The 27,385-nt window shown below is 47.5% G+C and overlaps 8 protein-coding genes across 8 annotated transcripts; 3 read left to right on the plus strand and 5 right to left on the minus strand.

Annotated features, from left to right (window-relative positions):
• Positions 1-2,703: 2,703 nt before the first annotated feature.
• Positions 2,704-7,193, minus strand: F4812DRAFT_415975 (HECT-domain-containing protein). The gene is made up of 3 exons (XM_047933018.1): positions 6,203-7,193; positions 4,166-6,142; positions 2,704-4,107 (listed from the first exon to the last, which is right to left on the minus strand). Exons 1-3 carry the CDS (start codon positions 6,792-6,794, stop codon positions 3,191-3,193), a joined length of 3,486 nt encoding a protein of 1,161 aa, XP_047794215.1. The 5' UTR covers positions 6,795-7,193; the 3' UTR covers positions 2,704-3,190.
• A 3,392-nt stretch (positions 7,194-10,585) lies between these two features.
• F4812DRAFT_456004 (uncharacterized protein) lies at positions 10,586-12,171 on the plus strand (the record flags this gene model as incomplete). The annotated part of the gene is made up of 2 exons (XM_047936908.1): positions 10,586-10,786; positions 11,992-12,171. 2 exons carry the CDS (start codon positions 10,586-10,588, stop codon positions 12,169-12,171), a joined length of 381 nt encoding a protein of 126 aa, XP_047794216.1.
• Positions 12,172-12,687: 516 nt separating this feature from the next.
• On the plus strand, positions 12,688-13,028 carry F4812DRAFT_456005 (uncharacterized protein; the record flags this gene model as incomplete). The annotated part of the gene is made up of 2 exons (XM_047936909.1): positions 12,688-12,895; positions 12,946-13,028. The coding sequence occupies 2 exons, from the start codon at positions 12,688-12,690 to the stop codon at positions 13,026-13,028; spliced, it is 291 nt and encodes a 96-aa protein (XP_047794217.1).
• Positions 13,029-13,652: 624 nt separating this feature from the next.
• F4812DRAFT_198359 (GroES-like protein) lies at positions 13,653-17,305 on the minus strand. The gene is made up of 10 exons (XM_047930206.1): positions 17,135-17,305; positions 16,831-16,924; positions 15,466-15,547; positions 15,305-15,404; positions 15,174-15,249; positions 15,027-15,114; positions 14,787-14,962; positions 14,564-14,730; positions 14,414-14,508; positions 13,653-14,079 (listed from the first exon to the last, which is right to left on the minus strand). Exons 2-10 carry the CDS (start codon positions 16,914-16,916, stop codon positions 13,987-13,989), a joined length of 963 nt encoding a protein of 320 aa, XP_047794218.1. The 5' UTR covers positions 16,917-16,924; positions 17,135-17,305; the 3' UTR covers positions 13,653-13,986.
• Positions 17,306-17,615: 310 nt separating this feature from the next.
• Positions 17,616-19,324, minus strand: F4812DRAFT_415982 (plectin/S10 domain-containing protein). The gene is made up of 3 exons (XM_047933019.1): positions 18,880-19,324; positions 18,377-18,798; positions 17,616-18,254 (listed from the first exon to the last, which is right to left on the minus strand). The coding sequence occupies exons 1-3, from the start codon at positions 18,916-18,918 to the stop codon at positions 18,209-18,211; spliced, it is 507 nt and encodes a 168-aa protein (XP_047794219.1). The 5' UTR covers positions 18,919-19,324; the 3' UTR covers positions 17,616-18,208.
• A 17-nt stretch (positions 19,325-19,341) lies between these two features.
• F4812DRAFT_198186 (telomere stability and silencing-domain-containing protein) lies at positions 19,342-20,662 on the plus strand. Its single transcript, XM_047930205.1, has one exon. It carries the CDS (start codon positions 19,477-19,479, stop codon positions 20,320-20,322), a length of 846 nt encoding a protein of 281 aa, XP_047794220.1. The 5' UTR covers positions 19,342-19,476; the 3' UTR covers positions 20,323-20,662.
• Positions 20,663-22,367, minus strand: F4812DRAFT_198185 (NAD(P)-binding protein). Its single transcript, XM_047930204.1, has 2 exons — positions 22,009-22,367; positions 20,663-21,907 (listed from the first exon to the last, which is right to left on the minus strand). The coding sequence occupies exons 1-2, from the start codon at positions 22,061-22,063 to the stop codon at positions 21,003-21,005; spliced, it is 960 nt and encodes a 319-aa protein (XP_047794221.1). The 5' UTR covers positions 22,064-22,367; the 3' UTR covers positions 20,663-21,002.
• Positions 22,368-22,384: 17 nt separating this feature from the next.
• On the minus strand, positions 22,385-27,228 carry F4812DRAFT_415990 (uncharacterized protein). The gene is made up of 3 exons (XM_047933020.1): positions 26,610-27,228; positions 23,041-26,542; positions 22,385-22,989 (listed from the first exon to the last, which is right to left on the minus strand). The coding sequence occupies exons 1-3, from the start codon at positions 26,816-26,818 to the stop codon at positions 22,945-22,947; spliced, it is 3,756 nt and encodes a 1,251-aa protein (XP_047794222.1). The 5' UTR covers positions 26,819-27,228; the 3' UTR covers positions 22,385-22,944.
• Between the last annotated feature and the right edge of the window lie 157 nt (positions 27,229-27,385).

The raw sequence follows: 27,385 nt of genomic DNA on the forward strand, positions 1-27,385 counted from the left end.
ACGAATGTCAAACGGGTTCTCGGCCAATGGACGGGATGCAATTCACGATTCTATCCGACATAAGCTCGGCTCTTGAGAAGCATAGCCGAATTAGCTAAGACAAGAGGCTCAAAAATAGTTTCGTCGCAATTCTAATGGCTACCAATATTGTGGTACTGAATGAACAAAATCAAATTCAAAATAGAATAGTTGCGTTGGTCCGAAGCTTGTGATGAGAAATGAGAAAATAGATGGATGGCGAAACTATTGTTTACGGCGTTCGGCGGCTCAGCTTACACATTCCACATGCGGGCAAAGATATCGACCCTACTAGTTCGATGTTGCCTTCAGGGTCCCCCATTAACATGCGTTTTAAAAACCCGCCAGGTACCGGAGTTTTGAGAGCAGAGCTACTCCGTAATAGCCCCGTACGAACCCCCCATACGAGCTCTACATAGGAAAGTTGGGAACACGGTATGCGGTATGCGAATGCTGATAAATAGCTATCAATGCTCACCATCAAAACTTCCCCTACTGATCGTCACACCCTCATCGTGTGACCCGTGAGTCAAAAACATCTATCTCAACCTGATAATGCGCTGTATCCGACATCGCATGTGCGTGACAAAATGAACATAAAAAAAAAACCTTCCACCTGGCTGGCCAACTCCCTGATCCAACCAACCAATGTGGATGGGTAAGGGCTAAACGTGCCAATAAAGCATACGCAAGCCATAGATAGCAGCAGTAAGCATAACAAGTACCAAAAAAATCTTACCAGCATCCTCTTGCTAATCAAGCTTATTATTATTATTCTAGTGAAGACATGACTGGACGGTGGCAACGCCACACAAGGCTGGGAAAATAGGCCCGATCATTGGTTTCTAACCTTGCTTTGCTCCCTACGGCAACACAGCACCTCCAAGAGGGGCACCCAAGGCTGTCGACTAGGCCTAGACAAGTCGTACTATGTAGCAAGACCTCTCTTCGCGCCAGTTATCCGCGCTATACATTACATGGCGCCATTGCCCAGGCCACGTCCCAACTTTCCGGTGGAAACTTGACTCCATCTAGAACTTCTGACTTCGGTAATTTCGTGGGTCCCGGCTCCGGCATCCGGAGCCAATGGCGCTAAGAAAGTTGAAACCCTTTTTTTTCAATCACGAGCTTCTAGGTGCAAGTATGTATGATACGGTCCGCATTACATTATTTACATCTATTTACATGATTCAATGACGAATTGTTGTTTGTTGGTTATACTCCCTGATGAATTCCGCGAGAAGAGCTAAACCAAAGTCCGGAACGGAACAGAACAGAAAAGGTGCGGTATTTACTTCTATTCCTTGTAGTTAAGTCTACCCTGAAAGAAGTATGCGAGCTATCTTTCAAAAGCCAATCACTACAAAAACAAAGAAAAGTATCTAGTCCTAGGTGAGCGTATAGACTTGACACAATTGCCGGAGTATAAAATTGCACAATGTGTGAGCGGCGAAGCTATACTATTAACCAATGAGAGGAGCATTTACCTATACACATCGTCGATGTCAAAGCAGATAGCATTCCAATATTAATATTATATGTGCATGACAAACAGGACTCATACCATAATTAATATATTGTAGCATTGAAAAAAGAATCCCATGGAAATAACTACAACCTAGATGTATCAATATCCTTACTTAGCATATCGTCGCCTTTTCCGTTGAACTTACAGTCAGTCATTTGACAACAACTTCCAATCCATGCCCAGATACCCCTGCTAAACTTCTCATCCTAAGCGACGCAATTACAAACTGCCTCAATACCAGATGTGATTCTATTCTCTATCTAGACATAATTTGCCCGGTAACCAAAACCCTTAATAAACTTAAACTCAACACTCATCAGTAACAATCTCACGAGATCGCCCTCGCCTATCGCCTCAAAAAATCGCAAATTCCCATGCACCTATCTAAGGTAGGTACCTACCTATCTCTACCTATCTCTACCTACCTACCTAAACCCCTTGTCCAATGCCCAATAAAGCCATTTTCCCATATCATTTATCCCTGAACGTATTTGTCAGCCCCGAGCTCCGTCCCACGGTTTTGTCTTTTTGTCTTTTGCCTTTTTCGTAAACCAGACCGCCTGCGATTGGATACTTGCGAAGATCCCGATCCAAAGTGGCTGACGCGCATCCCATGCCTCATGCTCCTGCTGCTGCCGCGGGGGCTCGGAACCAAAGACCCCCCAGCCCAGTCCCACGGTAGGTACTTTGTTAATAAGTAACAAGCATAACTTGGTCGTCAAGTCCGATCGTTCGTGTGCGCAGGGAGAAGAAGATCCTGCTTGCTCATGCAGTGCCGCACTTGGACAGGGAAGTGTTTTTGTCAGCAGCACCGTCTGTCTACCTGATAATGGCATATAGTGAGTGAGTGTACAGGGCCGTATGGAAGCCGGGCATGGCATGGCATGGCATACATACAAGGTATATATCTGTGGGTCTATGTCAGCATTAAAATCCCCGAGAGCCTCTTTTTCTTCGTTCCCTTTTCTTGAAATAGCGTCTTGATAGTGATGCAATCGGTGCATTGCTAAATATGGTGGTGATTGTAAGTCATGCATGGTACTTTAGCTGATATCATATGTACCTGTCTGTCTTCTACCCCTGAAAGTCCCTGTGACATCGACTTGTCCGTATGTAATCAGGAATAAGCTCACTAGTTAGTCATATTCTTAGGAAACGCCGTTGTTGGTTTAATTCCGTGCCATATCAGACATTTTAGTAACACACTGAGCACCTGGTGACATCACGAGTACCATATTAGTAAATGCGTATCTTACATCCGTAACCGATCGGCTCTAGATACAATGGGGCTTTGGTAGAATTTCTTCGTATATGATTTGATAAACATGTTCCTACTAGCACCCGAGTACTTTAAGCCCGTAGGTAATGCATTATCTACTAGGTAAAGCTCGATTTATCATCCGCTATGGTAGCCATGTACAGTAACGATACAGCTAGCTGGGTATAATCAGTGAACGTCCCTTTAATTACAGATCCCCTCTTGTCCTGAGAAGTCCCGCCATCCAAGTACAATACTGGTAGCATATGGTTTTGTCAAGCCTCGTCCGCTTATAGGATATTTTAGTACGCCGATTTTCGCTGAGCTCCGTGAATCCATAAACGCCGCTGAAATGCTGTCATGAGCTCGTGAAATGTCCTTCACTATTACTTGAGTCCGAATCCCTCGCTCTCATTGACTGCTCGCCACAGAGATGTTTCCAGTCTTTGACGAGACGTATAGCGGTATAACCCCAAGACATTAAAGCATGTCCTTGCAGAGGGGAAGCGCCCCTCGTCATCACCCAAGCAATTGATCTTGATTACTAGAGATGCCGCACCCATAGCAGGGATACGGTCACTGCCTGTTATAAAAGATAGCAGCCTACGTTGATCCGTAATCGAAGCTCTCTCAAACGTATCCCAGAACCACCGTATTGTGGGATATCGGTCGGGTGGTCCTGGCCAGTTTGTATATTCCGCAGCTCCTTGCAAGGCAGTAATGTTCAGCGGTTCATCTGAACCGCGGATAAGTAGTTCAATCTCCTCCGGTTTGAAAAGCGTCAGCGCATTACCAGCACAGACAGTGAAAAAACCCCTCTTGAAAGGCTCAAATTGCCGGCTAACCGAAGTATCAAGTAGATATCTGACATAGAGGTCGACATACTCCCGCCGGTTTGCGTTCGTCACCATTTTCGATTCGCCCCCTGGGCAAAGAGGCACCCGAACTCTCGTGCCATATTTCTCGATCTCAACCACAAAGTCTAGACAAAATGTCGACTGTACATCCCCTTCGTAGTCTAGTAGCTGCCGTAGACCCCTTGCGAGGACTGGACGAAATTCGGCTAAATCATCCAGGGTGTAGCTCATCGATGGGCGAGAGTGTGCGGGTGTCCCAGGGGTAGGAGGAGGAGCAGAGGCGAGCAGCTTTCGGAACGCAAAGGGTGGAAATGCGACATCTAATATAGTCGAGTTGTAGATGGCCAATCCAAGTACTACTCCGACAAGGAAGTATTGATCGGATGTCTCAAAAGTATTCGGATTGAAGTAACAGAAATTGGAGTCTTCATCGTAAACAAATAGTCCTGTAATAAACACATTAGAAACAGTTCTGGGGATGGAACGAGAAAGAGGGACGCTAACCATGATCTGGGTTGAACACCTCTCTCACGAGAAGCAAGAACCATTCCTTCCGAAGACCTCCCCCGTCGATGCCCTCCTCTCCTTTGAATTCGATGCGTAACCCTTTTTTGATTTCCTCTCCCCCACTACCCACAACTTCGCTCACTTGCTTGAGACTGTCTTCCACGAGGCATTCTCGGCGGATATTTAGCATAAGGTATTGCGCGTAGTTCTTGTGCGTTAGAATACTGTCAAAGAAAGCTTCTCTGGCCTTTCCAGCCATTTGCCGTTTGGCATCAAACTCCAATATTTGTATCTTCGCCCAGATGCTGAGAAAGAATGGATATTGACAGAAGGTAAAACGGCCTCTTTTTGATTCCCATAGCTCAAAATCGGCTTTGAAGTCCAAGCCGTCAACCAACGAGCTGTAAAAATCACTTATCGGTAATAGATGGCCATGGCTACGCCCGCCGGATTTGTCAACACGACGGACGTGTGTCAAGTTATTGGCTGCATATATAAGAGCCATGACCCTTGCGGCAGCTTTAACTTGCCAGTCATCTGTGTACGCCGCGCGAACTGGTTCGACAGGTTGTTTCCGCTTCTTGGACTTGGAGGATTCCAGAGCAGCGTGAAGAGACGCTGCTGTATTACTAGAGCGAGAATTAGACATTTGCGGAATTAAGCCACCCGTCATGTCGATCCGCGGCTCGACTTTCTTCTGGCTTTGTCGATTTAACCTATAGGCCATGAAACCACTGATCAGGTCCTTCGTTTGCAGAAAAAGGTGCTCGGGTACTCTGGAGAGCCAGGTAATCAAGTGTTGATGGCACGGCTCAGACGAGTTCGCCAATAAGCCAAAAATCCGCTTGATAATCCCGGAGTATCTTTCAGAAGTCTTGGTCTGGGATTCTATTACATCCTGCCCGATAGCTGCTCTCTTTTCTCTTTCCTTACCAAGATTCTGGTACTGGCCGCTGTATGATTTGAACCCCGAAATAAAAAGAGGGTTGACTAACATCAAGAGCAAGAAGCGAACATCCTGAGGCTCTTTCATTAATCGCCCTGGGCGCTTCAGGAGACTTTCTGTGCACTTTAATAGGACCTGCTGTAGATGCTCTTGAGCTGAGATAACGAGTGCTTCGAACTGTGAGAGCTTTGCATCCGGTAGCGCCCGATGCGGACCAAGTCGAACCATCTCCGCGTAGACTTCCGGCCAAAGCTGGGCTGCATTGACTACCACACGGTACCATTCACTGACTGCGGCCCAATCGATTCGGGGAGACCTAGAAGATACAATGGAAGGCACATCGCTTTTCCGTCGGGGTGGGATCTTCGAAGGTTGGACCTCCTCTTGGCCACCAGTCCACCATGTGCCATTCTCCGCGAAATCGCCTAAGAGGAGAAGTTTAGGATCGAGTTCTGATATCGGTGTATCATCACGAACTGATTCCTTCTTGGTCTCAGGAACCTGCTGTTTAACAACTTCGCTAGGGAGTTTAGAGCTAGCACTCATGTGCCGTGTAGGAAATGAATTGTTGATACATAGATGAGAACTAAAACACGATACTAAGTATTCCTCCAACTTCTTGAAAATCATCTTAGGCTCCAACTCCGAAACAGTGACATCTCGATCTTTACCGGCGTCATTAGTCACAGGAAAAGTTGAGCTTCTAACGTCGGGATACGACGTCGAGTATGACCTTGGCATAGATACGTTACGGTTCAATGGATTTGGCTCAAGGTTGAGATCGGCAAAGTCATCGAACACGGCATTATAGGCATGACTGGGCGGACAATTACTTGAAGCGGGCAAACCATCTTGCTTACGTGAAGAGTCGATATTGGCGGAATTTTCGTTGGGTGAATGCGATAAGAATTGTTCTGGCGGAAACTGGGTGCGCTCTGGATGTGATTGCGCTGATATATATGACTCTAAGGATGAATGCAAACATTGCTTGATGATATGCTTGGTACGATCGAGCGATATATGATGTTCTGCGAGAATGAGAGGGTAAGTAAAGATTCATGGTCCTGGAATATAACAGCAGAACGTACGAGATGTACGAGATTGGGAAGGTCGTCGCGAGGAGCCGAACTCAGTCTCATTTGGTGGTGAGGCACCACTAATGCCGGATGGTGTACCCGTGTGGCCAGCAGCAGAATCGTATGGCCTAATGTCGTTTATGGTCAAGCAGATGGTGCACCTAAATGTATAAAGCTCTTTGGGCCATCTAACCAAACTAGCGCACGTCATACAATTGCCCGTCGCGAAATCTGCTGGCCCACGCTGTATCATCCTAGGAGCCATATTCTGCTGCGGTATGGGTTTAGGGCCAATAGAGCCAATGTCAGCAGCGAAGTCACCGGTTCCGGATTCATCTTCGGGTCGAGCATTCTTCTTTTTCTTGCTAGAAAACAGCGAGGGAAACGGATGGCTCATTGAACGTGAGTGCTGGGCAGCACGGCTCGGTTTCGTGACGGGTATGTCGTCGTCGTCGGAACTTGAATCGACTTGTACAGGAATACTTCTCAACGGTTCAATCTCGTGACGTCTTGAATTACCTCTAGGGCGACGAAGTTGATCGTTCGTAGATGGATTACGAGGTGGAAAGTCATAATGGCCCAAAGGCCGATTAGAACGAGACATGGTGCTTGCTTAGATAGCTCACAATTGTGGAAATAAGACAAACCCAGTAGCAAGAACGGAGAGCTATCTCTGCATCTAACCAGTTTTTCTATCAAAATGTGCCCAGGCAAGGTAAGTAGAATCCAGCCCGAGAAAATGGGGGGGCAAGTAAGAAGCTCATGGATAGATGGGGGATCGTTTGACGATGACGGCAATCTCTACCGCGATAGATCTCGACGTGAACAAACACTGACGCAACACTTATTTGGGATAGTAACAAGATTCGTCGGTGACAATATCTCGTGTAAAATATTTAGAGGAGACATAGATCTAGGAATCATTGCAAAAAGAAAAGAAAAAAAGCAGCAATGTATCATGGGGTGTAGATCGTACCCTCTGGAGTGGGAAAGATTATATTAGAAATTATTAGGAATTCGTTAACAAGATGAATTTGGCCAAAGCCTCGCGCCGTTTTGGAAATTGGAGGAGCCCTGTGAAACAAAACGAGCCAACCATAGCGCTTGCCGCTTCCCGAAAACCCCTTTGGAATTAAGTGTGACAGGTACCTGTGGTAGGTACCTAACGTAACTTAACGTAACCTAGCCGTTCTTGCCTGTTAGCGTGGGCCACTTACCCCCAAACTGCCTGACTTGCCCCCCAGTCTCCGAAAGCGTGGCCCACCTTCCTGCATTACACGACATGACGAGGTACCTTTCCCAGATACCTACCTAAGGTAGTGAACAATATGGCGTACTCCCTGTACTAACTTGGAAGGCACCTGTGATCTACCTAATGTAATTCGCATGTATCTTTATCAAAGTTTGGGTAGGGGCAATAAAATCTACGACTTAACTAAATATAAAATGAACATGCAAGTACGCCGGGCACGTTGTAATTACAACTTCATCCAATATCCCTAAGAGACTCTTCTTGTTACACAAGTCTCACGATAAATACCTCCTTGAATTGTTTCAACTGAAGGTACGCTAATGGGTAGCATCCCGATAATAATTTAGATTTTAGATAATTGATATTGATAAATCGTACCTTAGGTAATATATCCAACCTCTAAGTAGGTAACCGAGGTTTATTATCTTATATCAAGGAATAATTTTTTGAAACATGTTGTAGCTCTAAGAACACAACACCAGTTCATCACCCAGCACGATGTTTCTTTTTTATCACATTTAATGGTCACGAGCCGCAGTGGAATATTAGGATAATAACCATTATTATGATCGTCTAAATAACTGGGTTAACCCTGTTGTATTTTAAGAAGATATGGGAATAGTGTTTCCAGAGGTGCAACCTAGGTAGCCACAAAGCACTCCCCAAGTGAACCAAATCCAAGTGAGAATTGTATCACAACTTCGACCATATCGGAGAATAGACTCTGGATTACGTAACCAGTTGTTGGTGTATGAGGAGGTACTTAAGAGGTGTTAGAGAATTATCTTCAGCCAGGCTGCACGTCGAATAATAATAACTATCATAGAAAAGAACTAAGGAGTACAAAAGTATCTTATTTCCGTAAGGAATTCTTAATTAGTACTTTTTGAAGCGTGAAGGTACCCTTTATTGTAAATGTTAGCAACTTCAGTTAATACCTACTCCATAACATTCGTCTCAGGGGTTGGGGCACTACAGATTCCTTTGTACACATAGAGAACTCCCATGATAATATATAATAGAGAATTCTAAAGTAGCTCAATACGCCAAAGAAGAAAATAAAACAGTTGGCGGATTATTGTAGTTCTCATATCCGGGATACCTCAACATATACGTGTCTAAAAAAGTTTACATCGGTACCTAAGTAATTTTCAACACTCCCACTTTGGAAATTATATCACCAGATACGTCCGTCGCTTTACTTGTTAGTAGCACACTATTCATTATTCATGTTAAGTTTCGCCATAGTATAAAGGTCTAGCAGATAGTACCACGGTGACGTTTACGGATCCTTTACCTTCCAAGATAGCCCCCTATGGTGTAATGGCTAATATTTAGACATACCTACCTGAGGACTTTGTCTCAAGAAAACACTGCAAGTAGGTCCAAAGCCTACTAGGTTTGAACCACCTTAATCCAGTTAGTATGCGATTTTACTTAAACTATAGGTACCGTCTAGGAATAGGGGCTGCTGAATCAACATCGTATATAGGTATATAGCTATGCCCGGAGTTTTTCTCTAATCAAAGCCGGCTATACAGACCCGGCGACCACTGAATAGAGTAATGCTATAAGCAGGTGGGGGCGGAAGGCTATAGGCAGACAGGTAGTGGAGGATCTCTTATGTTAGGCGCCTTGAGTACCCCCTTCAAGGGAGACAGAGCTATGGTTTCGCCTAAATTCGCCTAAACGCGGCATAGGTAAGCTTCTATAGCTACCTATGCACCTAGTTATAATCGTAATAGACGTAGACGTCACTGTCATCATCACCACCAGCCCAGGTAAGGGGCCATTTATCAACCTTACATAGAGTGTGGTATGTACCTAGCCTCAAAGGATATCTTTATCACCTCCTGACTATTCGGAAGCACGGTTAGGTTCAGAGGAATAGTATCAACCCCTTGGTAACTACCCTCGCTAAGCGGATTCTCAGACGATACTACGTAGTTTGTTTTGGTTAAACAAGTGCCCGTAAAGCAACTCTACGCTCTTTCTGGTTGAACGACCATAGACCTGGACGGGATAGACTTGGACGTATTCCTAGGTGACACCAAACGTAGCTCTCTCCTTGTTTAAATCACATCTACTAATGCCAGGTATCTGGTAGGTATCTTAAGCATCTATTAACCCCTTTAGGCAACTTGCTAATCTAGTTACAATGTACTTGGATCTATTCTGTATAACACTTTAGGAAACGGCGAGAGGAATCATGTAGGTACCTTGGAAAGAAAGGAGATGGCCGTACCGTATGTTTTGTACTTATCAGGCAACAAGCAAATGCACCTTCTGCAGTAGTTTGGAAAAGACGCCTTAGAACTATGTACTGTACGAAACTGAGGCAACAAGATAAGCAAACAGGTTGGAACTGGCAGTTGCCAACCTGCTTATCTCTGTAGTTATGGTAACAAACAAACAGTAAGTCGGCAAATACGAAAATTTTGCTATCACCGCCTTAGTTACCGCCTTACTGACGGTCGTCAGACGGGTATAAATACCTGCCCTCCCTCCCGCACAAGAAAAATTTCCTTCCGTTCTTCTTTTTTTTTTCCCGTCATCCAACAACCTATTCAATTAACAATTATTCTAAACCAATTTGCCTTCTGCCATACAACACAACGGCAACATCCCTAAATTCTCAAAAGCATAACCTGATGGCAGCACAAGTCAACGGCGACACAACCTAAACAAAATAAAAGTAGTTAACTATATAACTAACTACATTATTCAAATAGTAAGCCTACTACTGATATGTTTTGTATGTCTATAATGTGTCGGCGTTATGTCAATACTAATAAACAACAGAAGCCCCTGGCAACTCTTCAAGTTTACCGTCTTGGTGAAACAGATCACACCTTCCATTCCTCCAACTCTTACGGAATGCCTCAGGTATCTTGCCGCAAAAGCCTGAGATGGGGAATACCTTGGTAAGTAAGACTTGTTCCTCTAGTTGATGTTTTATCGTTCTCTATCCCCCCATTTGTCTGCCGTTGAGATCTGCAACTAACTTCAACCTTGCGCGACAGTATAGCCACATGACATCTATCTTGCCATTAAATCAACTACAAACTACAGGGTGTTGTGCACTATATCAACATAATTATGTATAAAGTACGGCAGATCAAAGTTCAACAACATTGACCAACATGCCTGGAGAAAGGGCATACGTTCTCCTGAACGGCAAACGCCTAACGAGGCGGCAGATAGAACTGATGGTAGCCGTGCTAAGGCACGCGGATAGGTCCCTTCTCCAGTCGGTCGACTGGAACGCCGTGGCGGCCCAGATGGGCCACGCGGAACGGCGGGTGTCTCGAGATACGTTCTCGAGAAGCTGCGATCGGAGAGGCGTAAGTAATCCCCTAATTATGAACTCACAATTAATACCTACCTAGGTACCCAGTTAATCTAAGACATATACTGACTTGAAAATCTGTTTTAGTGATTGAGAGGACATGTGGCCGCAAGCCTACTCGTCTCCGGCGGTCTCTTATATTATCTATTACGCCCTGTCTCCAACCATTCAAGTTGCATTGGTGTAAGTTCTCAAACCGGTCCAATGGCAAACAGCAGAGCTCGAAAGATACAAGCTCCGGTTAGTTATGGCTCTGTATTAAAAGCCTCTGAGATACTCAGTAACTCACCACAATTGACGCCCTTCTCGCCTTCCAATGCAAGAGGAAAATATTTTGCCTTCAACGACGGCTATTGTACTAAGCACTCTATTGTCCTATCTGGCCACCCATCTTATCCGGTCTTTCGGAAGACATGAAGTAGCCAATGGAAGACCAAGGGAATACCTATATCCCGTACGTATTTCACTTTTCATCTTTACCCTTTATTGACGACCTTAACCTAACAACGTGGATAACCAATGGCTAACCTTCATTCTTTTCACTGGATAGCCGCAGATGACCCTCCTATCACCTCAATCCGAAACGTCGATTGCATTATTCTTCTCCCAGAGTATCTCTCATACAACATCCCTTTAGTTTCTCCCAACCATATGGACGGTTGATGCCACAAAAAAAACTCAGTATGTGAAACTCCTCTTACACATCTTGTGTCTAAGTTCCTAGTTAGTTAGAGAAGTTGTTCTAATTCCCGTCATTTTAGGCTTTCGAGACGTTCGGGTTCTGGTTCTCCCGAAGAAACCATACAACTCAACGACCATATCCTGTTGTTATACGACAATTTCCATTACTCTCCCCGGTCTAACTATTAACACCACTTGTATTGTTGCGATAGATAAAGGCTGGTTATTAGAGACTGCCTTGCTATCATGAATGCCGACCTAGCCTGTCGCGTTCCCATGTGGCTGTGGACAATCAACTCGTCCGAACAACATACCGGGCCAGCCAAAAGATGCTACCATGTCCACACTGGGATAGTCTCCATGCCGAAAGCATGGTTGACGGGAGCAGCTGAACAACACAACACTCTACCGTTATTATTATTCACCCTATTTTCTCACGGGACGATCACATCTATTGCTTTGATCACCACCCCGGACAGGGCAGTCCAGACACAAAACACGGTCTGACTTATCGACTAGCTCCCATCCCAAAAAGCTGCTCTGGTAGTTCTCGGAGCCGCCGAGCTTGGAACAGTGTTGAAGCCGGAGGAGCTGGCATTGCTTGAGACTCTGGTACATAGGTGGATGACCAAGTATTGTCCAAGGTATCTCTTGGACGGACGGAGACGAAACCCCTCCAAAAAGATGCTGGTGGGATAGTGTCAAAGCTACAACATATCTCTCTTGAGGACGGACGTCGACGCAGTAGATTCAAGAGAGACCGGGCGTGTGGATAGGACAACAAGGTCCTGGAAAGACAATGAGTGACCGGCTTTCTAATACTTTGACCAACAAGGAAATGAAAGAAGGAAGACCACCACTACTACACATCCTTTATTCAACCAACTTGAACAGGCACTCTGGATGAAGTAGTCGTGATCCAAAAACATCGTTGCCAGCACACCTTTAACACTATTTATCGCCATCACAATTGTCTATACATTAACGGCCTCCCCAGACTCTGCCAACATCCTTCTTGGCTCTTATTCACTGCCTATTCACCATGACAACTCACGCCTCTCACGGTGTCTAGAGCCTCTCTGTATCGTCTAGGCCCTTATACTTTTTTACGCATGATCGCCTCTGAAGCCGTCTGAGCTATATTTATCATGGGAGTCTTGACGAACCGCAGGATGCAACTATACCGGAACACCCTTCCTCCTTAGCTCCACCGCGATGTTCTCAAACACATTGTTCACCATAGTCTTGCTGGCTCTATGCGCACATGACTCGCCCGAGCTGTTATTCGCGACACTGCCCACACGGCTCGACATCACGGCCACTGTTAGCCTTTCCGACATCAGCAGGTTTGGAAGCACAGACTCTCAAGTGTACAGCCTATACCAGCAGCAGAGGGCAGAAGGTGTTCGGACTGCACGTCTTGGTCAGAGTGGCAAGAGAGAACCGTGTTAAGACGGAAACATCTGGTGGCAGCACACCATCCGCAATTTTCCGCCGAGAATAGATGGCCCGAAGGGACATACGAGGACGGAGGAGCCTCCAGTCCCGTCGCTTGAAGATTATCGTCAACGGCGACTAACTCGTTGCGCGATTCATCATCAGGTGGTAGAATACATATAGTATGGAAGGGGAAAAGGGTTCAGGGATATTTATTCTATTAGGGGACTCATTGAAAATTGTCTCATATACCTACTGCAGACCTTCAGCGTCTTCTTCCAAGCAATCTCATCAAACCACGAGGAAGACTTTGGTCTTATGCGGCTCTGCCTAAGGTCTTCAACAACTCGAGTGCAAGCTTTCCCACGACAACCTCTCCAGCACCTGCCCCTGTCTCTGCCCCTGTCCATGTGCCAGCATAACACAAGCGCTATTCAACAACACATTCCTCGGTCGTATCGAACGAAACTCAGTCAATTATGAGAGGCTCTTTGTCATCTGCACGTCATTCCTGAGGATCCTGGCGAGTTTATGGCCAATACCAGAGTTATCTAGCTTCCGACATAGTAGCAATTGGCATATCTTGTCATTGAAAAAAAAAAAAGGAAAAAAAAAAGACTGGAGAGAAATGATACACGGAAGAGACGGAACGGACGGACGGGGAGAAGAGGAGAGAAGAGGAGGACGAGGACGAGGACGAGGATGTTGAAGAGGAGGGAAAAGAAGAGCACCTACGGATGGAATGAATAGGATTAGATTATTATTAATGCCGTGGGTGCATAAGCGGTTAACTCACGAAAGCATAGCTGGCCATCAAGGTCGTGGGGTCATGGTTACTTTACATTGACGACACGGACCGCAGAACTGGCAAATTATATTTCATCTCAACACAAATTCTCTACGCCATTTCTAGTCCTCATCCCTATTTCGGAAATCAACATGGTCTCTTATTGGCTCATCCTAACTGCAAGATGAAAAGCATCGATCTAATCGCGGATCCAAGGGGGGGCAACGAATCGGAGAATTTTGTTCAACTAGGTGTTTAGAATCAAAAGATTATTTTGACTACATACAATTTCAACTAACTCTATCGTCTAGATCAGTAGTAGTAAGTAGTGAGTAAGTAGTCTTGAAAATCATATAAACATTAGATAGCTTATCCTTTTTTCGCTTCGCTCATGTCCTCCTTATTCCCACTTCCCAAATTCACTTGCTTAGTCGAAAACGATGGCCGCCTTGATGGCCGACTTGTTGCGGATGCTCTCGAGAGCTTCGCCCCACTGCTCAAGCTTGAAGGTCTTGTTGACGATACCCTTGGTCTTGACCTTGCCGCTATCTAAGTAGTCGACGGTGGACGGGAACATGTAGGTCTCGGAGAAGGAGCCGATGATGGTAATTTCTGTTTTTTCGGTTAGTCTACCCAATATCCTCTTCGTGGCAGGGCGCAGTCGAATAACTTACCATCACCGAAAATCTTGGACGGGGGCCAAGAGACGCGAGCGGCGCTGGGGTAGACACCGTAGCAGACAAGCTTGCCTCCCCGGCGAACATAGTTGATGGCGTCCTCGAGGACCTTGGAGCTACCGCTAGCCTCCACAACTAAACCGTCCCTGTCAGCATCGTCACATATGTCTTATCTCAGCCTTTCGCTTACCAATGTCGAAGCCGTATGGGTTGTTCTTCTTGATCTGTTCCCATTGCGGGGCAGGGTTCGATCTGGAGAGAGGTACATAGAAGTCGGCAGCGTCGAGGCTCTTGGCTAGTTCCATCTTGGAACCTTCGGGGGCAGCAATAGTTAATTGCGAAACACCGTTGTGTCGTCTGTTCAGCACTTATCAGTATCGGTTCTGGTAGGAGCCGAGATTTATGTTTCTTACAGGAATTGGGCCATCATGAGACCGGTAGGACCAGCACCGATCAGCAGAGCGTGAGATCCAGGTTTCGGGGCGATCTTCTCTAGACCATGTAAGGCGCAAGAGGCGGGTTCGATTAAGGTAGCATCGACGTCGCTGATGTTGTGGATTTTGAAGAGTTTCCCTTGAGGGTAAGCAGTCTACATCTCAAATCGTCGAGGTCAGCTAACCAAGAATTGATCAATGGTTAAGGGGTATACGCACGTATTCGGCAAAACCACCGTCTAATCCCAAGACACCATGGGCCTTGAAATCCTCGCAAAGCAATTCCTGACCTCTTCGGCAGTAAAAGCTTCGGGAACAAATTAGTTTTATTCTTGAGAGGTCAAAACCTGGTTGCGTTTTCCTTACCAATGACCGCAGAGCTCTGAGTTGTCCGCAGCGACACGGTCTCCAACCTGGAAACCCTTAACATCATCGGCGACCGCTAGCGATACTCGTTAGTTCCCAATGTGATACATCTTGTTGCCAAGTATCCTTACCAACAACCTCGCCAACAGTCTCGTGGCCGGGAATTAGAGGGAATTTGGCAATGAACTCTCCCTCGTGTATGTGTAAATCGGTACCGCAAACACCACAGGCCTGGATTGATCCTATGTTATTATGGCTATGAGGTTACGGGGAGCAAGCGGAATTGACTTGCCTTGACCTTGATCAGGACATCACCAGGTCGTAAGGTAGGCAGAGGAACCTCAACAATACCCCATACTTCCGGCTTCTCATATCTACCAAGGGAATTACTGTTAGTGGACTACGTCGGGAGAGACTTGATCGAAAGATTTCTATGGGGAGTTACATAGAAAGTCTTCAATTGGAAGTATATAACTTTATATATGTGGAAGGGGAGACTTGCCGGAGAGCCTTCATGGTCTTTGGAAGGGAGGCCATTTTGATTTGCTAAAGACTTGGAAGTCTGTTGTAGGATGAGGGGTAGGAGAGGGAGACACGCAAAGTCTATACAATGACTCTAATGGAAGATGGAAGAGAGGGAGAAGAGACAAACAAGTAGAGCAAGCTGTTTGTATTTCAGATTTCAGAATGGAGGTATGCGGTCGCGGTGTAATGTGTCAAGAAGGAAGTCGAAGAAAACGAAGGCGTCCGGGAGTGCTGTCTTCTTATTAGGCCTCGCCCAGGGGAGAAGAGGCACACAACCCCAGCCCATTATTCACACTTTCTAATAGGGTTGGTTTCAATGACGGGTTTGCCTGCAAAGCTATCCATGTCACCAAGAAACAAAGGATGGGAAAAGGAGGGGCAACAGTTTCGACCTATGCTGCTACACCCCGCCATAACCAGCGGCATGCGTTCACCTCGCAGATAGGCCGACAAGCTAGACTGTAGCTGATTGGGTTACCTAGTCGGAAATCGTTCCACTGGAGGTATAGTCTGATAGAACCAAGAACTTGTAAACACTACGTCCAAGTTGGCCTGGCTAGGCAGTGTTCCGCGTGTGAGTGACTCCACTTGAGTAATATCTTTGCCTTGCAGAAACTGACTAGCTTGGGTAAGACACAGCGCTGGTAAAATGGCCCGATAAAAATGTTTGGCTGGAGAACTGTCCCCAATGGAGCCAAGACGTCATCCTACGTAGCTTTTCATAGCACCGTCGCGCTCTCTACGGAAAAAAAGAAGCGTGTCGAAGATGATCTGCCCGGTATTCCATTAGGTAGGGGGACGTATGTATGTCTTGGTATTTCATACGTCTGGGTGGATATGAATGCTCATACTCGAATTACCAATTCGTACCTAGGTAAATGGTACGAGTATCATCTGCTAACGTCCTGGCCAACGCCTCAATTTTGACCACTTGCTAAATCGGATGGCTCGGTCTCACATTCTTGATGAGATTGGAGGCGCCCAGATGTCACTTGACCCCTGCTATCTTAGATACCTGTACCTAAGGTATGTAAGTAATTCGGTAAGAGATTCTACATTGAATCCATTGAGGTGAGCTTACCCCTCATAAATTGGTTTTGACACATACTTTTTAACAATGTAAGTATCCCACCTTAAGGCTGACTGGTTAACCAAGTAAGATCGAACGCTGTGGGATGCGAAATTTGGCTTCATGTATTGTAACACGACGTCTATCATGAGCGCCACTTAGACATCGTGAGAGAATTACTATATTAGTAGAAGCTTTATAGTTTGCTTGGTGATATAATAACCGCGATAAAACTCATAATGGTCGTGTGCCAGATAATATTTCTCGCAAACGGCACAGAACCACCTGCGGATTAACGTATACAGGATTGTCGATTTACGCTGTAAAAGGGTCGTGACGATGCTTGAACGAATATCAATGTATTTACCTTGGTTTGTCCGATTGAAAAGGATTCAAGAGATGGATGTGGAAAGTTTCACAGTTGACATTGGAAGAAATGATAAATGATCTAATCTGCGATACACGCAAGCCGTCCTTGTTATGTTTAGGTTAGGTTTTTCATAAGATAATTGGTCGTCATCGGAGTGATACCCGAGAGATCTTTCGGAGCTTAACGCGCCATTGTGGTCCAGTTCATTGTCTTGATGGATGAAATTGTCTTGGGGGATAAAAGTTGCCGTGGAGCTTCACCGAACTTTAATGAGAAGAAAATTACGAGAAATTTATGACTAATGTACCTACTTCGTAGACAATTGAGGAAACGACAGTGAGGATCGACATGTCTAACTGCAGGTGTTACCTAATCAGTAACACCGGAACCCGGCGGAAGTTTCCGTGCCTTCGGGTTGCGGACAAGAAGCGAGAGCGGATATGGACGGATAAGAGGTACCTAGAGGTACAGGCAACTTTCCGTATAAGAGGCACATTGGATTGGAAGCTTTCTCTCGGGATCACCTATGAAAAACAATCCTATTCCCCTAGATTACCTAGGTACCATTGCATGCAACATTAACAATATTAACATTCCCTCTTTTTTTTTCTACGTCCAAAGTTGATCGGAAACTGGCAATGGGAATGCTCTGAATACAACCTATGGCATATATCCCTTGCGGAACTTGGAAAGGTATATACAATATACACTTCCATAATAGCCTGTAGCCGTTTGCATGCCAATCCTAGAGTTCGTATCGGCTTGCACTGCACGTCTTTCCTCGTAAGTCCATTGAATTTCACCGATCCGAGCGAGAAGTTTCAATGGGGGGGAATATTTTTTTGGTCTCTTCACAGCAAAAAGCATGTCCATAATTCATTGATGATTTCCGAGGATTTAGCCTCCTAATAACTCCCAACCGTGCTTCCGAGGTTCCTCCCACGAGTTTTCTTATCACGTGCAGAGAAGCGAGACTATGCAGGTGCTCCATTCCCTAGAGTACATGTCCATACCCGGCCACCATGTGCGTCGAAGGGATTTCCAAGAGTAATAGTAGAACCTTCTTCCTTCTTACGAAGGGGGAGCAGCGCCACGGCCACGACCGAATCCACCACGGCTGTTGATTAAAGAGTAAGCATATGTATATGGATATGGATATGGATATGGATATATGTATGTATGTATAACCATTGCGAAGACAAGAATAATCTTGCCAAACGGGGAACTTGGGAAACTTACAACTGAGGGTTGAATTCACCAGGGGCACCGCCCTCCTTGCCCTCACCAGCATCCCGTCTTCGGTAGCCACCTTCACGGTCGCCACGGTCGCCACGGTCACCACCACGGCCACGGCCGAACGGTCGGCGCTCACGCTCGCCCTCGCCCATCATTCCCCGGGGAGGAGCGTGCGATCGCTGCTGCTTAATGTGTGTAGCGGGGACAATCTCGGCGGGGAGGTGAAGCCATTCTCGGAGGTAGTCGAGACCCTCGGGGGTGAGGGTGTAGTAGTAGTATTGCCAGGAGAATTGGGTCTTGACGTAGCCGCGGGAGTCGAGCGACTGGAGAGCCTTAACAACGAAGAGGTTCTTGGTGTCGATATCGGGGTGCTTGGGAAGGTTGAAGTCCTTCTTCGCGACCAGCACGCCCTCTCGGAAGAGGTACTACATGGCGAACAAAAAAATAAACGTTAGTTCGGTATTTCTCGAATTTTTGGAAGAATGAATTTGAGCTGTTCGTCTAACCTCGTGGATCTTCTTGCGGTCAGCCTTCGGAATCAGCATCTTGGCGGTTGGTTACGTTGACAAGATGTTGAACTGGTTCGGGGGGCGGGTGGGCGTGATTGATGTGAAGTCGACAGGCTGATGGATACTTTGCGATGGGATTGAAGGTCCAGGGAATTTTTGGTTGTGCGCAAAAACCCTATGGTGGAGACGGAAGCGACAACTACGAAATTTGAGTGGGGGGTGCCACACCTGACGCTTATCGCTTATGTAATGGTCTGACAGCCTGTTACAGTTGTCAATGTTGAAGCCTCTGCACAGCCCGACATTTCTCATTTTCCCCCTTCAATGTTCTATTGTACCAAGGTACCTTGTGGCTGTGGAAGAGTCCATCTGCCCATTTAGATAAAGGACTTAAGCATGCAGCTGATAAGACCCGCTTTACGAATTACCTTAGCCATCCAGATCCCAGATTCTAGACTTTAACGTTATCAATCCTATTCCGTCAAGCCCAGCATTTTACCTTTCAACAAAACATCTTTTATAAGCGACGCCTTAAACCATAAGGTACCTACATCATCTAGCGAACCCATTCACATCTTCCGCGCGAAGTTCAAAATGGCGCCGGGAAACATCAACGTCTTAGTTACGACCTTCTCAGGTTTAGGCCTACCTCCTACTCTCTCTCTTCCTATACATCCAACCGCGACTCTTTCAGATCTTCACCATCGCATCGAGGAGAGATTGCCGCAATTAGATACGCGACTCATTTTAACCACCATATCAAACAAATCAATCCGCTCCAACTCTAGCGAATTAGTCTCTACTCTTTGCGGCACCGATGATGCATTCCTCTCGCTCCGACTATCAATTCCGCTATGCGGTGGCAAGGGTGGTTTCGGCTCTCAGCTTCGAGCAGCCGGCGGCCGAATGGCTTCCAAAAAGAAGAAGAACCGCGGCGACGAAAACGGATCTAGTAGAAACCTCGACGGGCGCCGAATAAGAACGGTCAACGAGGCCAAGGCGTTGGCCGAATACCTTGCCATCAAGCCCGAGATGGACCAGAAGGAAAAGGAAAAGCGACGCGCGCGCTGGCAGCAGATCGTCGACGCCGCAGACGAGAGAGAGCACGAGATTAAGAATAGCACGAGGGGCCGCTTAGATGGCAAGTGGGTCGAGGACAAGGAAGAGGCGAGCGAGCGAACGCGCGAAGCAGTACTTGCTGCCATGAAGGCTGGAAACTACAAGGATAACTTGCTTGGTACATCGCATGGCTCTACCTCCACAGAGAACATGGACGAAGATTCAAGTGAGGAAGAAGGATCTGAGGCATCGAGCAGCTCGAAAGCCCCAACGCCACCGAAGAATACCACGTCAAAGAAACCTGTCACGAGGGCGTTTGCCGGGTTTGACGAAGACGACGAGTTCATGAGCTTGTCAGACGAAGAGGAGGAGAAGAAATAACGGAAACAAGAGATTATTACCAGTGATACCCCAAAAGATGAAATAATGAAGACCTATTCCCGGGTCAGCTACCCTAATATTTACATACTTGTGTTTGGTTTCTTGTATTTCACTGCGCTTGAAGAGTCTGGCCCAGTGAGGCGTACCCAAGGTAGATGTTACGATTAACATTAATTATCCCTTACAAGCTATTACTCCTCTCTGCCAATGACTCTATTAGGACCGACTGGATATTATAGTCGACTTTGCACAACGTTCCGAGGTTCGTCGATGCTCTCATATTGGGCTGTGTCTTCCGTGTTTGCATGCCTGACATAGGAGGTTACGAAGTATTAAGCAATACTAAGTATAATCATGAAAATGACGAGGAGCGCCATACAGTTAGTTACCTCACTAATCAGCATAAGGATTATATGAAGAGGATTCTATAAGAAATTAGTCTAAAGCTTGGAACCTTCCCACCGAAGGTAGAATATCTAGCTTAGTGAAGGAGAGACATAATTTAAATAAATCGAAGTTATACAACTCCAAACGATCAACTCCCATGATCCCACTTCTATCCCCTTATACCATAACACGGAGCTCTTACCAATTATACTAACCTAGGTAGGTTCGAATTCGTCAAGTTTTCCTCGACTACCTACCTAATATATAAAATCCTACCTTACGTGCCTACCTACCTACTTAACGAGCTTCGCCATCCCCTCCACCTCCGGATTCCCCACCGCGCAGCTAAACTCCTTCCACTCCTCCAACTCCCTCCTCACCTTCTCCGTCTCCGCCATCACCATCCCCCAGCTATCCTTCCCCAGCGGCACCCGTATCGGGATCTTCCTCCCGCCCCCCACCACCTCGTAGATCTTCTCCGCGATCTCTCCCGCCGACGCGAACCCCGCGTGCAGCTCCAGCGCATCCATAAACGCCAGCATCCGCGTCGTCGGCCCGTCGGCCCGATCGTACGCCGCGTGCCGCCGCGGCAGCCGCCGCGCCAACGCCGTCGTCGCGTAGCTCGTCCGCACCCCGCCCGGCTCCACGCAGCACACGTGCACGTTCCACTCCGGCAGCACCTCCTTCGCCAGGCTCTCCGCGAACCCTTCCAGCGCGAACTTGCTCGCGTGGTAGAACGCGTTCCCCGGGCTGCCGAGGAACCCGCCCAGCGAAGAGACATTCACAATAACCCCTCCTCCCCGTCCCCCTTGGCCTCCGGATTTCGCGTTCGGGTTCACATCCCGGAAGACGGGCAACGCCCGCTTCGACACGTCCACCGCGCCCCAGAAGTTCGCGTCCATGAGCGCCCGCGCCGCGCCGTTGCCCGCCGGCGAGGCCTCGGCGTCCCCCATCACGTTGTACCCGGCGTTGTTGACGACGACGTCGACGCGCGCGTAGGCGGCGAGCGCGGCGGCGAAGGCGGCGTCGATGGAGGCCGTGGACGTCACGTCGAGCGCGAGCTTGAGGACGTTCGGGCCGTCCGGGATGGCGGAGAGCGAGGAGGGGTTGCGCGCCGTGGCGACGACGCGCTGCGCCGGGTGGGCGGTCGCTATGTGCTGCGCGAGGGCTTGGCCTATGCCGGACGAGCAGCCGGTGACTTTTCGTGGTGGGTGGGTATATGTCAGCGTGATAGTTCTGGTCGATCGCTTCGCGGCGTAGAAGGGGGTAAGTTGAGTTGGGTTAGGAAGGTAGACTTACTGAGCCAGACTGCGTCGTCTGGTAAGTTGTAGGGCTTAGCTTCGGGCGTTTCCATCTTAGACACACTGTTACGGTTATGAACGAATGACAGCTACGAGCTCTTCTTGGAAAGCGTATGTGCAAGAGGTATATATAACACTAGGTAGGTAGTGATTAGGCTATGGCATTATACATCATCCATCAACGACTTGCTCCCGTCCTTTATATATTTACGCGAGACCCCTATTCGAACAACCTTAGGCTTGATTCATTGAGTATTACAAATCACCAAGAGATGCGTAAGATCTATACACATATTCAGAATCTCAACTATCTCATGCACAGAGTTACCATAAGCCACCGGTCGTAACCCCTGAAAATAGTTCAGCATGGTAAATCTCCGTAAATATAGCAACTACTCCCAACGATGGAGCCGCTCAGCTAACACGCAAGACCCAGTTTATGCAAGCCGGGGATGCTTAACCCCTTTCCATGCATAAAATCCGGCCTTAGCTCCGCTATAACTCCCTGCTCTAAACCGTATTCCTATGTAAACGGAGATATCCGAACCACCTATATTTGAAATTCCTTGCCTCTCACCTAACTTAACCTCCAGTCTACCTGGGTTGTGAGAGAGCTTGCAGTAAACTAATAAAAAGTACATCATTAATTCCAACAAACGAAAATCCTTCGGCGATCCTACTACAAATCACTCATCCATCACTTATGAAACATTTTACTCAAGATTAGTGATCACAGAGTCTAATAGGCGTTCAACAATACATTAAAAATGGCCCCTACTTTTTCGGCTTTTGGCGGCTAACCCGTCTATGTAACAACTCTACATGTACTCGTCAAAAAGGTCTGCTCCGTCGTCAACATTATAACTGATTCTCATCCGTCCATGGGTTTCAAGGAATACCAAGTAACTTTCTAGTATTACGCGGGGTCCGTAACCTAGTTCGTAACTTTGCTCATTTGGACCAACCGTTTAACGCCGACCTATATCTTTATTAGCATGATTTTTTTGTGTCAACAATGGCTTTAACGTACCATCCAGTTACCGCATTCTTCTGTCTTGCCTGTTTGAATTTCCACCTGCAAGCGTTGGGCCTCGGGGTAATTCTTGGACTCCAATGCATGAGCTAACTGGGTTAATTGTTCGATGGTGTCCGTCTTCACGAGCTCCTCGTTATTGAGATGATCAAAAAGTAGACCTAACCGTTTCTGTGTATCTTTTACCTGGGCAGAAAACGAGGCGGGCGCCTGAGCGGATACTCGTTGCATGTCGCGACTCAGGATATCGACTAACTGTTGGGCGTTAGGGGGGATATGAGAGCGATCACCTGGGGGGTGCCGGGGCTTCGGTGGTGCCGCGGCCTGCGCAGAGGGTGCAGGTGAAGTTGCAGCCGGTGGCGGACCGACACTCGACGGAGGGCCGGTGGGAGGTGGTCCTTGCTGTACGGGTGGGGCACCATACGGGGATTGGCCATATTGATTGTGAGGAGGCGCTGCCTGGGGAGGTGGTGCATAGGGATTTGGTGGCGGTGCTCGACCAGCATGGGGTGGGGGAGCCATGACACCTGGCTGGGAAGGAGTACCGAGAGGCTGAGGTGTCGGTGCTGGGGCGTATCGGCTTGTGGGCGGAGCTCCCGCCGGTGGCGGGTTGTAGGGTGAGGACATTCTAGGAACGATATGACCCGTTGGGGGTGGAGGGATACCGGGTCCCTGTGTCTGTGCTGGGGGAGGTGGTGCGTAGGTTTGCGCCGCCGTTGACCCAGGCCGAGGGGGAGGCGGTAATTGACCAACTTGGGGAGGACCCCCAAGGGGAGATGTTATCCTTCCAGCCGGACCTTTAGGAGGAGGAGGAGGCGGTGTCGCTATTCCGTGTTGAGAACCATACGGACTCTGTGGTGGCGGAGGTACTGCCTGGTTCGCTTGATTAGGAAATGGTGATGTGATAGGAGCGGCGCTCGGCGTGTTTCTTCGCGGAGGTGCTTTAGTTACTAAGGGGACATCGTTCCAGTTCCCTACATCCGCATTTCTTGGAGGGGGTTTGGTTGATGCGGTCGACGTCCTTGGGGGAGCCCCGAAAGACGTGGGCGGAGGACCGTATCCTTGGTGCTGAGGCGCTTGAACCAACTGAGGCTGTGAGGGTTGATATCCTTGCGGGGTGTAGGGGTTGCTAGCAATTGGTGGAGCATAAGGATTTGTTGCGGGAGTCTGGATAGTCGAGGGCGCGTAAGGATTGGCAGGACTGATACCAGAAGCTGGTTGGGGTGGTTGATATCCTGCAGCTACAGATGCTGCTCGAGAAGATACACGGGTAGCTACCGCGGGTTTCTGGACTGGTTGTTGTCTGGTAGTAGGCTGGGGTGCTACTTTTTGTGTTGCTAGTTGCACACGCTCGCGGGCCATATCGGCGTCGTCATACTTAGATGGCAGAAGGCTCAGGTACTTTTGTGCAATTTCTAGTTGGCCGTGAGCAGCAACGATGTCCGCGTACTCGATATATTTGTCGTAAAGCGAAGATAGTTTCCAACCAGAAGTAAGGCCAGTCTCAGTATCTTGAAACTTTGTTACTTGACGGAATACCGTGACCTTCTCAATGAAATGCTGGAGAGACCTTGCGTGGATGGAGAAAGTAGAATCATTAGCCTCGGCGAGTCCAGCTTTCTCGGCTTCTTCCAGCTCGGCAACCCAGATATCGATGACCTTCTCAAGCTTAGAACCCACCAGGTAACAGAAGGAGGCGTCCTTCCGAGAACCAGATTCAAGGATACGATCTCCCAATGCTTCGCATAAATCGGGAAACTCGGTTGGGTCCGCAAATGTGCAGAGCGTCACCATAGTCTCCTTCCAGTCGGCCAAATCGGCATTATAAACTACATCCCATAGGTTCTTAACAATAACAGAACCCAAGAGTCTTAAGTAGCTTGGAATGCCAGTCTTTTGGGACAAATAAGTTGACTGAACCTTGTCGACAAGCTCCTTTCCACCACAGTTGGCAATGATGAATGCATCCGCAATGCGTCCATCCTTCAGAGAGATTTCGGTTGCCTTCTCAAATTGTCCTAACATCAAGGCCTTCGTAATCTGCTTCTCAACAGCTGAATCACCTTCACCAAACAGATGGAAAGGGTTGTCCGTTTTAGCACCTTTAGTAGCCGACAGACTCGCTAGGAAATCCTCACTTTCACCTTCACCTCCGTCGGAGAAGAAAGTCGAAATACGTTTCTTGTGCGTCTTTACTCCTCGCTTAGATTTCTCTGGCTCGGGCTCCTTGGTCTCGGAAGCGTCTTCAGCCACACCATTAGGTGATTCATCGTTTGCTTCTTCCTCATTAAATCCAAGAAAGTCGACAATTTGTTTTCGCGGGTTTTCAGTAAGCAAAGTTTCCAAGACGCGCCAGTCGGCTTTCTCTTCTTCCGTCTGGGCTTGCTCGATGTGTGATTCGCATATAGCCTTAATGTCGCCGGTTTTTAGAGACTCTTCGAACTTCTCGGTAGCACTACCGATGTTTGAATCTATAGAAAAGTGAGAAATCTCAATCTTCGAAGAGCCCTTGTGGCCGGGTTGGTGGGGATTCGCCTTGAAGACGACGACTTTTCCACCAAATCCAAATGAAACACCAACGGGCCTTTCAAGCCACTTCGGTGCCTTTGCTAAGGAGAATGCTGCGCCCTGGGGCTGCTTCTGGGCCTGGGTGAAAAAGTCTTCACCATCTAAGCTGTTCTGAGTTGTGCTCTGTACAGCCGAGGGGTTTGTATTTTGGAGAGTCTGAATAGTAATCTTCCCATCGAAAGACGCAGTTGCCGATATACTGGGATTGTGAGGGTGGAATCGGGTCAAGAAGGTCCAGTTGGTCACTTCGGGGAATTCTCCGTAACGCTCGCCTGTCTGGGGATTCCAAACAAGCGTCCTGTTGTCCTTGCCGGACGAAATTAGGATATCACCGTCTTGCTCGCACCAAGACACCGAAAGCACACCCTGTTCATGCCCTTGAAGCGTTCGCTCCGGTGCATTGGAGTTTCGCAGGTCCCATAATAACATGACAGGAGTAGTATCATCAGGTGTAGCAGTCAATAGCTTAGTAGAATTGTTGGGGTCCCACGCAATGGAACTAACAGGCTTTCGGTTATTGTTAAGCGTTAAGGAGGCCTTCTTCGTCTTCAAATCCCAAACAGTAACGAAACCACCAGTTCCTCCAGTAGCAAGAATGTGAGCTACTTTCCTATTCCATGCCACGCATCCCAGGTCGTCCGAACGAGCTGCAGAAGTACCCAGTCGGAAGGCATTTTCAGGGTCGTGAACATCGTAGATGAATAATTCTCCCTTCGCGCCAGCGGTGGCTAAGATTTGGGGCCTCAAAGGGTTAAATTGTAAGGACTTAATGGGCCCAGTATGTTTTGTTGTTCGTGATATTAACGCGTCGGACTCGCCTTTAATTAGCTTGTCGGCGTCCCAGAGATCGAGTGAACCGTTTTCGAGAGCGCCGGCAATAATGCCCTGTGGGTAGTCTTCGGAAGGCTGACCCCAAGCAATATCGTAGAACCTAGGAAAATATATGTCAGTAACCCTTATAAGACTTATTAGAATCGTATTTTATATAATAGATTTACCTCGAGTCTGCCGCTATGCTCGCAATGGGTTGGAGCTCAAGTCCTTGTTCTTGGTTGTCTAGGCTTAGATCCCACAACTCTAGCTGTGTCTCGTCGGAGAAGTCGGCGTCGACAGCTCCAGCTCGAGTTCCGGTGACAATTAACGGCTTCGAAGTACCAGGCGACCAAGCGAAGGCCGCAGTACGCGAGATCTCGCGCAGCCTGACCATATTTGTAATTGTTGTGACCACGTAGAGGGGTGGTCTTGCCCAAGTTTAAGATCGGTATTGTCAAGATATGAAGAAAAAGGGGGATTCTAAAGTGAGATTGGCTTAGATGCCAGCTGGCATTGAGCTCTCTAGGCCAGCTAGGAATGTTGGCAAGGGGTCGAATTATAGAAAGAAAGATTGGTTGAATTGTGTTTTTTCCGTTAACTACCTTTAACTATAGAGCGGTTAGAGAACTAGAGAGATGTACTAATTCATTATGTTGCCAGATAATGCAGTCCAACAGGTCCCTAAGGTGTGGGCGCATGAGCTCACAGGCCAAGCCGAATCAAGATCCTTGACTGGGGGGACTGTGGATTGCGGATTGTGGATTGTGGACATAAATCTGTTCCACACAATCTGTTCCTTTTCCTTGGTTGCTTTTGTTGCTGGCTGGCGCTTGTGGAGACTATTTCAAAACGCATCAGCCACATTTTAGATCACGTGCCACATTACATGTATGGTTTATGTACCTATGTACGTGACTTCATGGAAGAAGACCCAAAGAGTGACTGGTCTTATGTAATACAT

Source organism: Daldinia caldariorum, assembly GCF_022478825.1.
Source record: "Daldinia caldariorum strain CBS 122874 unplaced genomic scaffold F4812scaffold_2, whole genome shotgun sequence".
Classification (NCBI taxonomy): Eukaryota; Fungi; Ascomycota; class Sordariomycetes; order Xylariales; family Hypoxylaceae; genus Daldinia; species Daldinia caldariorum.